The sequence below is a fragment of the Tachypleus tridentatus genome, chromosome 6 (genome assembly GCF_004210375.1).
Source record: "Tachypleus tridentatus isolate NWPU-2018 chromosome 6, ASM421037v1, whole genome shotgun sequence".
Lineage (NCBI taxonomy): Eukaryota > Metazoa > Arthropoda > Merostomata > Xiphosura > Limulidae > Tachypleus > Tachypleus tridentatus.
The window spans coordinates 157,307,619-157,324,148 of NC_134830.1; the positions used below are offsets into that span (position 1 = coordinate 157,307,619).

At 36.5% G+C, this 16,530-nt stretch overlaps 1 protein-coding gene across 1 annotated transcript in view; it reads right to left on the reverse strand.

The window, feature by feature from the left end:
* The window catches only part of LOC143254224 (transmembrane protein 47-like), a 54,817-nt gene extending 41,150 nt beyond the window's left edge, over nucleotides 1–13,667 (reverse strand). The window contains exon 1 of the mRNA XM_076509017.1: nucleotides 13,449–13,667. Within this exon, the coding sequence (XP_076365132.1) occupies nucleotides 13,449–13,592 (144 nt within the window). The 5' untranslated portion in view covers nucleotides 13,593–13,667. The remainder of the gene's footprint in view (nucleotides 1–13,448) is intronic.
* Between the last annotated feature and the right edge of the window lie 2,863 nt (nucleotides 13,668–16,530).

Consider the following 16,530-nt stretch of genomic DNA (forward strand, 5'->3'; position numbering starts at 1 on the left):
TAGAACAATTGTTACTTGACTTGTAAAGATAAAATATTGTGTCTTACTATTGGTTTAAATAACAAATTTGTTTGATTTTATTTATTTTTCTTTGTTTTTTGAATTTCGCGCAAAGCTACTCGAGGGCTATCTGCGCTAGCCGTCCCTAATTTAGCAGTGTAAGACTAATTGTTAGGTAAGGCAGGTTTAAATAGTCTTTGTTTTTGAATTTCGCGCAAAGCTACTGATCTTAATTTAGCAGTGTAAGCTACTCTTTTTGGCTACTAAACGAATAATGGGATTGACCGTTACATTATAACGCCCCCACGGCTGAAAGGGCGAGCATGTTTAGCGCGACGGGGATGCGAACCCGCAATCCTCAGATTACGAGTCGCACGCCTTAACACGCTTGGCCATGCAGGGCCAATTTGTTTGAACAATTGTTACTTGACTTGTAAAAATAAATTATTGTACCTTACCATTGGTTTAAATAACAAATTTGTTTGAACAATTGTTACTCGACTTGTAAAGATAAATTATTGTATCTCGCCATTAGTTTAAATAACAAATTTGTTTGAACAATGGTTACTTGACTTGTAAAGATAAATTATTGTACCTTATAATTGGTTTAAAAAACAAATTTGTTAGAGCAATTGTTACTTGACTTGTAAACATAAACTGTTGTACTTTACCGTTAGTTTAAACAACAAACTGTTTGAACAATTGTTACTTGACTTGTAAAGATAAATTATTGTATCTCACCATTGGGTTACGCAAAAATTTTGCCGTATTTTTAGTTTAAACTTCTCAAAACAATTAAGGGTTAATAAGTTTATTTTTATTTTTAGCTCTGACAAGACACATCTTCTATTGTTAAATAATTGTCATCTCCGGGTTTATTAGAAGACACATCTTCTATTGTTAAATAATTGTCATCTCCGGGTTTATTAGAAGACACAACTTCTATTATTAAATAATTGCGATCTTCGGGTTTATTGGAAGACAACTTCTATTGTTAAATAATTGTCATCTTCGGGTTTATTGGAAGACACAACTTCTATTGTTAAATAATTGTCATCTTCGGGTTTATTGGAAGACACAACTTCTATTGTTAAATAATTGTCATCTCCGTGTTTATTAGAAGACACAACTTCTATTGTTAAATAATTGTCATCTCCGTGTTTACTACAAGACACAACTTCTATTATTAAATAATTGTCATCTCCGGGTTTATTGGAAGACACAACTTCTATTATTAAATAATTGTCATCTCCGGTTTTACACAACTACATCTCCGTGTTTACTACAAGACACAACTTCTATTATTAAATAATTGTCATCTCCGGGTTTACTACAAGACACAACTTCTATTATTAAATAATTGTCATCTCCGGGTTTACTACAAGACACAACTTCTATTATTAAATAATTGTCATATCCGTGTTTATTAGAAGACACAACTTCTGTTATTAAATAATTGTAATATCCGTGTTTATTGGAAGACACAACTTCTATTATTAAATAATTGTCATCTCCGGGTTTACTACAAGACACAACTTCTATTATTAAATAATTATCATCTCCGGGTTTACTACAAGACACAACTTTTATTATTAAATAATTGTCATCCCCGGGTTTATTATTACAGGAAGCAACTATCAGGTGACTAGTCATGTGATTTCACATGCAAGTGTCCACTGCTGGAGTTCATGGTCATCTGATACAACCGAGACTGTAACCTAATAAATGATCAGATAATGTTGGTCAATAAGGGAAAAAACAAGGATCTTTTCGGATACTAATGCAAGTGGCTTGTTTCAAATTCATGGTCTGATGGAGTAATACTAGTTCATTCATCGACTTCATGTGCTTCTAGTTCATCAATATTTCTTTCGGAGAAGCGCGCGATGCCAAGCATCCTTACGAAACATTTCTTATGTGTTCAACGAAATGACCGATGATCGGCTGACCAGTCCGTGATACCCAATTCTTCCTGGAAGCTGCTCAGTAGTTAAACATTGCCAAGACACGTGTTATCGCTCCACAAACTGCATCCGAATGTTGTAATAGCACTAATTCTTGTAAAACTGTTTTCCTTTATTGTACGGTGTCATGTCGAAGTGCACAACGGTCAGCGTGACCGTCGATGTTCACTCCTGCCCAAACCAGTGTACCACACTGTGCTTCTAACATGCTTCGCAAAAGAAACACGTGGAATCAAACAGCTAACAGTGGCAGAACTTTTTTACACTTGTAGTTAAAACATATGGATCGAAGCAATTAGACTCCGTGAAAAGCACGTGCACCAATCTCATACGAGACTCGAGCGCTGGTAACAGTTTTCGGAAGCCTGCTCTTTACTTACATGCTCGTTGCTACAATTCACCATCAAACGACCTGTGCATCTTCTGGTGGTTTACTGAACCATACAATATGTTAGAGCTGGCATCTAATAACCGTAAGCGATCGTAACGACTTAGTAGAGGTCGTAACACCTACATACTAGAGGGGGAATGGTGCATTCCCTGCACGCGCTTTGCGCTGTCAGAAGAAGATAGCTTTCCAGCTCAGTGTCTGTACTTATCGCTTCACTCACTTCTCACCAATCATCGACTAAAAACCGATGTTCTTTATGGCACACAAGTAGACGGTGGTGAATCCTGTGCGCGTGGAACAGGTTCAAAACATCCATAGCATTATTAGATACAAAAGCTACATTTGGGAGTGTACTATACGCATAGGAAAAAGGACAGTACTTCAAATACACGTGAGATGGGAGGTTTTTAATAAATACACATACAAACATAAAAAAATCCCTAAACGACTTTATTCTAAATAAACCACCAGGGCTTTTTTATGTCTATGAAACGTGCAGCGTAAATGATAGACCACCATAAATTACACGAAACTTTAAACACACACACACACACACACAGGTCAGTTGTTTGTGTAGAATAATTCATGGGTTCAGGCCACGATAATAAAATATATTTTAAAATATTCGAAATTCTAATAAATTTAATAATAAGCTTTTTACGAAGTAAACTGGGAGTGGCCAGTGGTTAACACGCCCGGACTGTGAATCAGATAATTCACGATTTGCTAACGTTTATAGTAAAAACACGTTGCGTATTTTAGGGGTCGCGGGTTCACCATCAGAGTAGCCGTCACATTTCGCTATTCTGTCATACACCAGTAGCACCAGATTTGTGAGTGGTGCTGACCAGCTGTTTTCTTTCTTATCTATTAGTACAAAATTGTAGAAACATCTGCAGTGCGCACATAGCCTTCAACTGGACTGCACTGATAACTGAAGCAGAAAAAAAAAAAATTTCGAAAAGTTTTATTGAATTTCACCCAAGGCTACACGAGGGCTACCCACGTTAGCAGTCTCTAATTTAGCAGTGTAAGACTAGATGGTTAGAGGCCAACGTTTGGATACTCTTTTACCTAAAAAAATAGCGTGAATGGTTGAAACATTACAACGCCCTCATGGTTGAAAAGGCAATAATGTTTGGTGTGACGGGGATTCGAACCCTCAGATTACGAGTCGAGCCCAGCTTAGAATAGAGTTAAGTAATTATGATTATCAGATAAAGGTATCTAAATTTGAATTAATTATTCAACAAAATCACAAGTAATCATAAAATTTAGTTCTACTGGAAACGAAATATGTATAATATATTTTACCATTCGTCGTAAAAAAATATTCAAACTCAGAAAGAAAAATCGAAGTTTTCAAATAATTCATTCGTAAATACAAGTTTTTAATTAATTTGATTCGGATAAAAGCAATGTAGCCTTTTCAATTATTTCCTAAGTAATATTAATTTAAATTTATAAAAGAAACATATCCTAGTCATAATGTTTCACTTCATCAAGCGATATTACAGTGGTACTTAAATTCCCATCCAATTTTTAAAATAGGTGTATTTAAAAGTTAAAACTGTATTGTTAATTTTAATTTTAAAAAATAACATTTTGCTAACATGAGCAAATGTTTGTGAAAAACACAGATCGGTAGGACAGCCATAATTAATTAAGGAGTTTCAACGTTAAAATCCGGGGTTTGCTCTAAAACAAACAAATAAAGGTAAAAAGCTTAGGAAACCCTAAATATCAAATGTCTATACGTTTATACGAAGATGGTCTCAAATTTAAAAAAAATTGGATTTTAATTGTTAAAGTATAGATCGAAGAAATATACCACAATATGAACAAGACAGAAAAATATACAAACTACGTATAGCTTTAGAAGAAAAGCCGCCCCCCACAAAAAATCGAATTGAAAGTAAATAGCACATAAATAATTTATGAAATAAGTGATTGGTCCCTCACTCCCTAGCAGAAGATTCGTAACGCACTGACACACTGCTACAGTGCCGTAACGAGTCACAAATAGTAAACTAGTCAAACTTAGATCACAAAAAGCATTCATACCTAATTAGCAGGGGCTTCCACAAGGGAGACAAGCAGGTCTCGTCTCCCTTACCTCCGTAACTATATTCATGCGGGCTTGGCGTTCTGGTCGAGTACAACGTTTATTTTCATGTATGCGACGTACGTGCGTGTGTACAGATGTGGTTTATAATAAAAAACGTATAATAAAATGTGTGAAACGAACGTGCCTTTCCTCGTCAAATAACAATGAAACTTAAATTCCTACGCACGTTCCTGTAAGCTGTTATAATATTATAGTTCATTCTAGCTAGATAGAGTTAACCGAATTACCTCGAATATTTACTTTTACCAAACGAGTTTTAAAATATGTAAATACGTTCATAGTTAGTTGGTTGGTTAGGCGTTTTATGGCTTTTTTTTTTTAGCGTCAAACAACCGGTAAAAAGTTAAAATTGTTAAAATTTGTAGAAAGAAATCAAAGTAAAACAGAGTTTAATTTTTGAATTAAAAACATAAATAACATTAAATACAATGTTTATATCTAGTTTACAGCAGTAAGAGAGAAACTACAGTAACAGAAGTTGTAAATGACTTTCTGTAGCAAAATACGTTTACAGATGACGTGTACTGTAGGCGGACAGCGTGTTATTTCGCTGTTACAAAGCATAGATTTCACAGAAAAACTTTAACTATTTATTTTGAGAAAGTGTAACGTCTTTTTTTTACTATTATTATTATTCAAGACCTGACAAAAAAGCCGTATGAACTATAACTTTACAGACTAGAAAACACATATTAACCACTAAAAAAATTACCCTTACCAATTCTATTCAGAAAAAAAAATTTAAAAACATATACGCTGGACTGCTTGTTCCAAGAATTCTCAGATGGCGCTATTTTTACAGCGTAAACAGTAGAAAAGGAAAAATAAACGTTTAATAAAGTAAAAAGCAAACTGTTTGTTGTTGTTTTTTTCCATATAGTGAACACAGAACCCAGACAAAACGAGACAACAGGGGTGCTTTCAATGGTGTACAAGATTTTGGACACACAAACGTTATTTGTTTTATTTTCCAGTCACTCACAAAAACATTTTTGCACGAGGGGAAGGGGGTAGGCGTCATTACGAACGTCAAAAGTTTTCTAATTAGAAAAGCAGAAGTCATTCCAACATCGAAAAATTAAGACTGATAAAAAAACAAATACTGTCAGTGTTACCAGGTTTGAGAACCAGTACACTGTAACCACGAAGAATGTCAGTGTTACCAATCACAAATAAGTCTCGTTAAGAAGTTAGCACACAAGATTACCTACAGAAGCTTTAATGTTTTCAAACAAAATTCGAACAGTTGATTACTTTTATTGTGAAGAACAGTGAACTATTCGAAAGTCTTGGGTTTCTTTTAAACGTATTAAAAAAGATTGTCAGTGTTGTCAGGTCCGAGAATTTTCTGTGAAGTTTCACACATGGGAGGATTCACACACACACACACACTACATCAGAAACTGGGACGAAACTATTTTCATGACATGGTTAAAGAAAAGAAAAAACCGAAGAAGGTCGTAGCATTTCTAAACAACATTTACGATATCGAGCGAACTCCGAAAACTAACGTGTACGTACGTTTGTTTGCACACAGCACAAGCTGCTCTTTATTCGAGGGTTAAAATCCTATTATAATCTCTACCCTTAACCCACGAGGCACAACTCCAGTTCTAAAGAGATATAACTCCCACGTAAAGCACTTATAAGCTTGGTATAACAACCACACTTCCTTTCTCTCTATCTACCTACCTACCTCGTTGTTTTATTTAAAAACAAAATAATAAAACTGATAATAAGATATAACAGTAGCTACGAAGAAAAGTGTGACTCTATTACAGTCTGTTAGAATTATGGAGTCATCTCAGTTACACACGAAAATGTTGAAATTACTTGATGAGAAAGACCAAAGCTAACGTAACATCCAATAAAGTCAGGATAAAAAAAATTACGTGCCCGTAAACCAATCACCGACGGAACTTGTTCGTTTCATAAATTTCGCGCCAAGCTACACGAGAACTACCTGCGCTAGTCGTCACTTATTTTAAAAGTAATAGACTAGAGGGAAAGTTACTAGTCAACCCCACTGACAACTCTTGTTTTGTTTTTAAGTTGGATTGACCATACTGTTATAACGACTGAAAGCGGTCAACAAAGTACAAATTCTGGTGTTGTTATACCACTGAATTCTAATAAAGGAAGGACATCTTGAATTTCGACTTGTGTTTCGTTTTATACACCTTAAAACGTGCACCATGAAAACAAAAGAAGGGCCAGCAATACAATAGTCTGCTCATCATTCTCACGTGGACAGGAGTGCAACAAACGTACATACAGATAACGAAATGTATCGACAGAAACAGGGGAAGGTTTATCGACTAAACACAACCGTTGTTTTTACCTTCGTTAAACTTAACAAGAATTCACTATATTTTTACCCAAAAACGTACCTGGTAACTACGTTAAATTTAAGCAGAAGTCGCTAGCTGTTTACCCAAAAACTTAGCTTGTAAGCTGGTAACTCGACTGACAAAATCCGATACAAAATGATGGTAACCCAGAGATCATGGCGTACTTATTTAACATCACTCGAGTGCATTATATCCGAATGGCGGAAAAAAAAAAAAAAAAAAAAACGTATTCCAAGTCGCAACTAAACCTCGAAGGACCCGTGAAGCAAAATTGCATGGGGACACTTAACAACAGTTTCTTACTGTTGCGAAGGCCCCAGAAGCCAAGCAAATGGTCTCGGGGGATGTGGACTTGATCCTAACATTAAGATAAGGTGATTTAGTCCGTGCGTGTTACGTGTAAACTGACACGATATTTCAGGGTTCAACTACCTGCTTACGTCATAACAATTCACGGATAATCGACCCTAAGATTCTGCGACGTCACAATTAATTTGGTTTGTTCATTATACGACGAACAGAAGATTGGTGCATTTGGTTTTGCAATATCAAGATTCAATTCATTCGTCACATCTCGACAAACCAACCGCAAGTTGTTACATTAAATTTTGTAAAATCCAAACGCAACTGGTTCGATATACCACACTAACGATGGAAAATCTATGCGTTAGGTTTTGCAACGTTTAAACACAACTGGTTCTTTATGCGGCAAACAAATTCCTTATGATCAACGTATTCATTCGTAGTGCTTAAAAAAAAAGTATTTGGTTTTAACGAAGCAATGTGCATATTATTTGATCTCAGTGACGTACGGTACAACTGACCAACATAAAAATTACGATGATCCAATAGGTTTATATGATGAATATTAAGTGACATGATACTAAACTTCATCTTAAATTCCCAAATAAACTACTTTAGAATTATTCGATTCCCCCTCTAACATACACACATACATAGGACTAAAACATTTCAAGACCAAAATCTAGCTGCTACTTAACATATAAAAACAGATGCACAGAGACTTGTGTTTCTACACACGATCTATGCGTATCCTTAGATGAAGACAGCCATTTTGTATCATAAACTCGCCTCTCCATTTATTAAGTGCGCTACATGCTAGGTTACTTTTTAGTTACACAGTTAACAATAAAAATACGCCAAACAACATGATAAATATCTCTTAGGAAATGCTGTAGCATAAGGAACACCGACAGATACCGACATTGTTTTTAACTGCACCTTAGTGCGCAATGTCTTAGCCCAACGAGCTGTATTCTTCAGAAACGCATGAAAAAGCAACATACATTTGTTTATAGTTCCCTGATATAACGTTCCCGAGCGAAAACTGCCATTTTATATCGGTTTCAGTTGAAAATTCCCACAGAACTTGATGATTATATATCCGCCAGAGGGAGACAGTGGGCAAAAACATGCATGTGACATTACAATCTGGTACAGAACAGGATAATACGCATCAATCAAGTATATTAAGGAACCGAGAGCTGTAGATCAATATTGTACATACTTTTTAAGAGGATAGATCGCTGGAAATGGGCCAAATCTGAGGTAACACAAGCTGTATACTCTTTGTCTTTCTCGAAAACTACATAAGTGGATGCAGCCAAACTAATTATGACCTGATGACACGAGGTCGAAGAAAGGAAATGGAAAAATATGAAACTAACTTTAAATCGCTATGTACGTAAGTTATCTTTTATTTCCGATCAACGTTTTTGTTAAAGAAGGTTATGAATTGTCTCAAGTTGGAAACCGTATATTAATTCTGATGATTTTGTTAGAAAATTATGAATAGTAAGGTCTGTTTGTCTTTTGAATTTCGCGCAAAGATACAATGAGGGCCATCTGCGCTAGCCGTCCTTAATTTAGCAGTGTAAGGCTAGAGGGAAGGCAGCTACTCGTCACCACCCACCGCCAACTAATTGGCTACTCTTTTACCAACGAATAGTGGGATTGACCGTAACATTATATATCCCCCACTGCTGAAAGGGCGAGCATGTTTGGTGTGACCTTAAATGACAAGTTCAGTGTCTCAACCACATGGCCATGCTGGGCCCACAGATAGTGAGGATCTGGAGTCCAGCAGAGCAAGTTACTATAATGTTCATTACAATGGGATACTAACAAAAGTAAATATATCCCACGAATTAAAAAAAATCGCGAAACCATATACTGCTGCATACCATATATTCCCGACATCAGCAGAAACATAACCAACATTTGGCAAAAACTAATAAGAAGATATGACATTCCAGTTAATACCAAATTTGTTTAAAAACCAGGCACAAAACTGAGGTCTATACTATGTAAAAACTACACTGACAAACACCACACCAACATTATTTATAAAATACAATGTGATAACTGCCACAACTTCTATATTGGAGAAACAAGTAGAAAAATGGAAACCAGATTCAAAGAACACAAAAAGTCACCTTCACGTTTTCGACACTGCAAAATAAACACAACATAACCATAAAAAACACTCAAATACTAAATAAAGAAACAAACATAAACAAACGTAAAATTAAAGAAGCCTTACTTATACAACAACTTAAACCCAAAATAAACCAATATAAATGAACGCCTTTATACCTATATTAATAAATATAATCAAACATCTAAGCACGCCCTCTACATTCCTACACTTAATTACACAACCGCTTTCAAACATGTGGTCAGCCATCGGTCAGTTACCTCTTTCTTTCTTTGTGAACCTGACGATGACCGAAGAAGGTCGAAACGTTGTTCGCTCTTCTATGTAAAATATTTTCTCAACCCATACCAGCCGTTTGTACATATATAATGAGATACTGTTTGGTTTATCAGAAGGCACTGAATAATGAATTATTTTTCACGTCGAAAACAAAGACTTCCTTGCAAAATATTATGCAGAGATGTATCACATGTGTAAATTAAATTGACCGGCGAAGGATCAGGTTTCGTGAAACCTGTGCTGCTCGAACTTGTAAAACAGGCTATCCATGTTGGGTCCATGCGAGTATCGAACACCCGGTTTTTACCGTTATGACCCCTCAACACTTGTTGTTGAACCACCAGAGGCTTCAAACACAGAAAGCTGCCTTCTTTCTGGTCTGTCACTTCAAAATTGGGAACAGCTAGAGAACACACCACCCACCGCCAACTCTTTAACAACTAATAACGGGATTGACCGTTACATTATAACGTGTCACGGCTGAAAGGGAGAGTATGTTCGATGACGGGTTTCAATCTCGCGAATCGAATGCTTTAACCATGAGACCATGACAGTCCCCCACCTCTCCAGTGTTTGCTTCAAATTCAGTGGTATATAAAAGTTATTAACATTGAAGATACCATCAACCAAAACATCCTACTCAATTTATAAAGGACACCCCCTCAGTTTTCTAAATTAGGTGGTTTTTCAAAGGACTTAGTTTTTGAGAACTTTGCGCAAAGCTTCACACAGCCGTGTTCTATTTTGGAGAGTTGTTTTAAATTAAGCACAAAGCAACTCAGTGCACTGCCCACCACGGGTATCGAAACTCGGTTTTTAGCGTTGTAAGTCCGCAGACATACCGCTGAGCCACTGGGGGGAATTTTGGAGTAAAAACTATAAAGGGAAAACATTTATTCAACAGTACCAACCGCCAACTCTATGACTACTCTTATCTAATCGAACAGTGAGATAACGGACACGGTTCATGAGCCATGAATTATCTAATTCATAATTTGGGTACGCCAACTCCTTTGTCACACCAAGCCCATTTTTTGTTACAATTTTATTACGTCTAAGCGTCCAGAACATAACCAAACATAGAATAGGCAAATTTGTAATTCAGTCTCAAAAAAACTGCATTATTCTGAAAAACCATATGACTTCCGATACATATAATACATCTCTCCCTAGAAGGGCATTACACACGCCAAACACCCTCAGTTTTATTTACTTTCTCAAAGTAACAGCTAAGATAACACTTTCAAAAGTCAGCTGCGATCTGTTTTGATATTCTGCAAAACAAACAAACAAAAGTTTTTGTTTCGTAACCTACCAAACTGAAATTTTGCAAAATTCATCTGCGCATGCCTGTAAAATTTAAAACAAGTATAATAATCTCGATAAGAAGAGAAAAGCTCTGTTTATAACTCTGTAAAATAATAATGATAGCCGTTTGTTCGCTGTTAACATACACAGTGGGCTATCTGTGCTCCGCCCACTGAAAGTCTATTTATCCGTTTAATGAATTCTGCGCAAAACTATCAGAGGGTTATCAGTGCTAGCCGTCCCTAACTGTGAAGTGATAGAATAGTGTGGAAAATCACCATAGACAACGTTTGGGCTACTTTTTATAAACGAAAATTGGGAACGACCGCCAAGTCACAACATATCTACGGCGAGAATGACAAGCACGTTTGATGACAGGTTTCGATCTCGTGACCACAGATTACGAGTCAAGTGTTACGACCGACATACCATGCCAGTTCCTATAACAGAATGTGAAACTATTGTCGAGACAAGCCATTAACAGTTCGTTACAACCGAATTTCGTGTCGGTGTAAAAATATATATATATATATCGGAGCGCCACCTAAAAAAGAAACATTCGTTGAAGATTATTATTTAATGTTTATTTGACCTACGAATTTTTTTTTACCAAATATAACTGAAATTCAGTTTTACCAATACAAAAGTTACAAGTGTGTAATGTTGAGATACGTTAAATATATAATAATATTCAAGGGACAAGTAATTGTTGGTGGTGTATGAATTGTTGTTGTTTATAAATTACACTTTTTATCTAGTGTTATTTAATTAATTAACAAACGTTGGTTAAAATGTTTAATGTGGAAGTACATATCATTACGAATATTTTTCATATATTTACATATATTTTTTAAACAACCCAAACCCTGCGAGATTCCGGCCAAAACGTTGACGGAGCTATTGTTTTCAAATGACGAAACAATGCATTCTAATTAATGCATCTTGTTTTAAGCCACTGCATACGTCAAATATGAATAGAATATTCAACGAGCTATATCAATTAGTGGGTTTAATCTTTGGTTGTAACATACATAGGTAGCCTGCTTTGATTAGACGTTAATAAAAATTCTTTATCGCAAAAATAGCAGAATATCATAATACGATACGTAAAATGTTCACAAATTTAGCGAGACTACATTTTAACGCGGACTCCCACATATATTAATAAACGGAATGTTTGTTTGCTTTTGTTTTTGAATTTCGCGCAAAGCTACACAAGGGCTATCTGTGCTAGCCGTCCCTAATTTAGCAGTGTAAGACTAGAGGGAAGGCAGCTAGTCATCACCTCCCACCGCCAAGTCTTGAACTACTCTTTTACCAACGAATAGTGGGATTAATCGTCACATTATAATGCCCCCACGGCTGAAAGGGCGAACATGTTTGGTGCGACGGGGATTCGAACCCGCGATCCTCAGGTTACGAGTCGAACGCAATAACCCACCTGGCGATGCCAGGCCTAAACGGAATGATGAGATAGCTGAGCAAAATGTTTTTAAAGTTTTTTTGAAACTGGAAAACAGATAATTATCGAAAATCACACCGATGGTCATAACGTGTTCTTTAGTCACCACACATAAACCAACTCAGTAGAGGTATGACTGAAGAGCACATTACACTAAAATTATATTCATTTATCTACTTTTATTTAGAGATAGGAAAATATGCTTGTACCAGATAAACAGACAGACAGATGGTGAAAATAAAACAACAGAAACACTAATTCTGATTTATTCATCACTTCATTTACAAGTTTAAAACCAAATAAACTTTTTTAACAAAGGTTTTCGCAACGCACACACACATTAATGAATATACTACCTGTATACTTGTTTCCAAACACGTCAGAATCGTAAGTTGGTTTACATTATTAACGAAAGACACGCGTGTGTGTGTGTGTGTGTGTGGGCGTACAGGTCACTATTTAGAAGGTTTCTGTAACATGGATACGTTACAGCCTACCTAAACCAACCCTCGTGCTGTAGGATTGACCATTTATCGATCAGTAAACACTGCCTATACATGACGGGACAAAATCCCAAGTCCAATAAGGTAACGTACTGCTTATGACACATCTATTGCCGTGCCGTGTTTAGATACCTTGTTTTCGTAAGGTATTTTCAGTCGATACCCACCTAAATAGTGTCATGGAGATCATGAGCTGGGTATACATAAATACATGCCTTCTATCTACGTATACTGAAATTACCCCCCATCCCTCGCAATTTTGGCGAAGATAAAAAATAACAATGAAAAATAAAGGAGTTCAGTTTGACCTTTAGCTTTCGTAAAGGGGTTCAGTTTTGACCTTTAACTTTCGTAAAGGTTTTGACCTTTAACTTTCGTAAAGAGGTTCAGTTTTGACCTTTAACTTTCGTTCTTCTAATGTCAGAAACTAAACAAAAACCCTTTAAAGGTTCATTGTACATCGAGAAGATCTGTAATCAGCGCCAAATTAAAAAGCTAATGACAGAATTTATATATACTGTTACACAGGTAAGTTCACAAGTCATACAGACAGGGAAGAAATGAACACAACATTTGAACCAGCTGTTACAACTTATATTATTACCTGGATGAAATCACAATAGCGACACAATCTGGCCACGCAACAACATTCCGTTTCTTGTTCCTCCACGAGGTACACAGGGTGGGACATAATATATCTCCGGGCGTCCTTTGTGCCGCCGCCTTCTATCTTTCCTCGGTAAGCCATTCTTGGCGGCGGCCCGTAACTTTCCGAAATACGGAAGTGGCGAAAACTGTTCCTTTAGGGTTGCATTCCCGAAGAACTCTGTCGTGGTAGTACGAGCTCCTGTGTACGTGTTGTGCGTACGTAGATGTAGTTAAGCGCAGAAGATAACGCGCAACGCGAACTAGAATGGAACACCAGCGTCAACATTGTCTCTCGTTTAGCGAGGCTGCTTAAATCTGCTCTTCCTGACTGCAGAGTGACGTAAGCTTGTCACTTCTGTGACCGTTATACACTTCCATTCAGAAATTGGGTATAAATGCTTCTGTCTGTCTTGCTCATACCAAACGAAATCAATACTTCGAGTGTCAGAAGAAGAAGAAAAAATCCAATCTTTAACGATGCGAGTTAAAAGAATACAGTCCAGGGTTGAGAGGAAATTACTGTCTCATCCGAGATACTAAGTTTCTTTACATACCCCTAATTAGTTTTACGATGGCGTCTTTTAGAGGTTACTGTCCCGTGCAAAGGTAGAAGTTGGGTGTTAGGAAATACATGTGAGAAGGAAGGTGTGAAAAGTTCTTTCTTCACGTCTGTATGTATGGGTCAGTGTAAGTTTTTGTTTTATTTTTTTGAATTTCGCGCAAAGCTACACAAGGGCTACCTGTGCTAGCCGTCCCTAATTTAGCAGTGTAAGACTAGAGGGAGAGCAGCTAGTCATCAACACCTACTGCCAACTCTTTTTCCAACGAATAGCGGGATTGACCGTCACTTTATAACGCCCCCATGGCTGAAAGGGCGAGCATGTTTGTTGCGACAGGGATTCGAACCCGCAACCCTCGGATTACGATTCGAGTGCCTTAACTACCTGGCCGTGCGCATTCTGGGGCCCCATCAGTGGAAGTCCAGTTGTCTCAAATACAATATAGAAATAAACTACAAAACCAAGTCAAACTTATTCTGAGCTCTATCAACTCCACCCAATAACTGTTAAAACTTATAATGGGAGAGAAAAAATATAACACAGAACTCGAAATGAAAAAGTTACTTACGCTGTAATGTCGCAACATTTTTTGTCTCCATGGTTTCAAAACAGTACAACAATCAGGCCAAAGTAAAGCTTTAATTTTTTATGACTCGGGCCTTATATTATCCTACGTAATGTAAATAGCCAATCCACTTTGGATTTGAAATTCAAATAAACGTTTGACAGCTTCATGTATTCCAGTTCACACCACATTTTACTGAGATGGTTACGAAGCTCTTTATTCAAATATTTATTTAATATTGAGTATTGACAGTATTAACTGTGGTGTTTCACATCTGAATAAAACAATACGTCATTTTATCTATATTCAAATGGGCCCGGCATGGCCAGGCGGTTAAGGCACTCGACTCGTAAACCGCGGGTCACGGGTTCGAACCCCATTGCACCAAACACGCTCGCCCTTTCAGCTGTGGAGACGTCATAATGTGACGGTCAAAAAACGTCGGTGAAAGTAGTAGTCCAAGAGTTGGCGGTGAGTGGTGATGACTAGCTGCCTTCCCTTACACTGCTAAATTAGGGATGGATGCGCGAAATTAAAAAAAAAGACAAACAATGTTTGCAATGTTCAAATAAGAGAAAAACATAACCTTTTTGTACGCACTTTGAATCACGTAAATAGCCTTAAACCAAGTTATCGTTGTGGTAAATGTATTACCTCTTTTTTTTTTTTTATATATATATGTACAACAGGCAATACTATCCCTTTATTAATAAAGTGTCGCAACTTATGAGAAAGTGACTTAATCAGTTTCAATGGATTTTCGCAGATGAATTCAAGTTTAAGTTGGTGTGGCGATCAGAAGATTGGTTTAAATTTAAGAACCATTTCATTTTCAGCACGTGAAGCAGACGCGAAAACAGAAAGTGACGTTTAACAGAGCGCGTGGAACGGGTATATTTACTGAATACCAATATCTCGTCACCTACAAGGTGAATAATACATACACATGCTGTCTCACCATTTCCTTGACGGCAACGAAACAAACGACAACGATCCTCAGGTAGATCTGCCAGTAACAAAATGAATATTAAACAACGTGTAGAAATGGTTGTGTGTTATATCTATTTCATGCTTATATGATAATATTTACCAAAACTATATCAGCTTATAAGGACATATTTTTAACTTCCTAACGTTTTTCTCTTCTAAAAGGAGCTAATGGTGTAAGGTAAAGCTAAGATGTTGTTCTTTTGATCAAAGTAATCAATAAATACCTACAGTTTGTATCAAAAGATTTCACATATACTTACTAATAGACAGTTATATATACACGCATACCAATACCTTAAATTCCTCATGGAAGGAATTTCAGAGTACAGATAATAATACATTGTATGGGGGTTTTGGGCTGGCTATCTTAACTACAGTAATAACAAACGTTGTTAACAGATACGACTACTGCATTTCTAAAATGCTAATGCCTTTGCAATTTTTTACCCCACAATGCTCATACTTTAAAATGTTAAGAATTTCAACAGAGGACTTACTTGGAATATGAAGAGAATTACAGTCAGCATGATATATTCCTCACTAAACTGGATTTTCTATGCATGCAATCCAAGAAATGGTTAAGAAATACAAAGAGTTTGGTTTCAGAAAAGGTGTGTGGTCAACCTAAATAACTCTGAACAAGATAAGCAGTACCTAAATATTACTGGAAACAGAAAATAGGAGATGACACAATAACTAGCAGAATCATCAGTGGTCCATTACATCACTCTATGGATGTCCCTACTGAATAATGGTTTAAAATAAACTTTTGTTTTTTGCATAAAAACAATAAGGCAAAGAGATGGAAAATATGGTAAGAAACACAGGAAATGGATCAAAGAGCAATCACAATAAATGTTTTGGACTGATGAGTCAATATTAGAAATCTTTGGGTGTAAAACGAGGCAGGTAACACTTCTGAC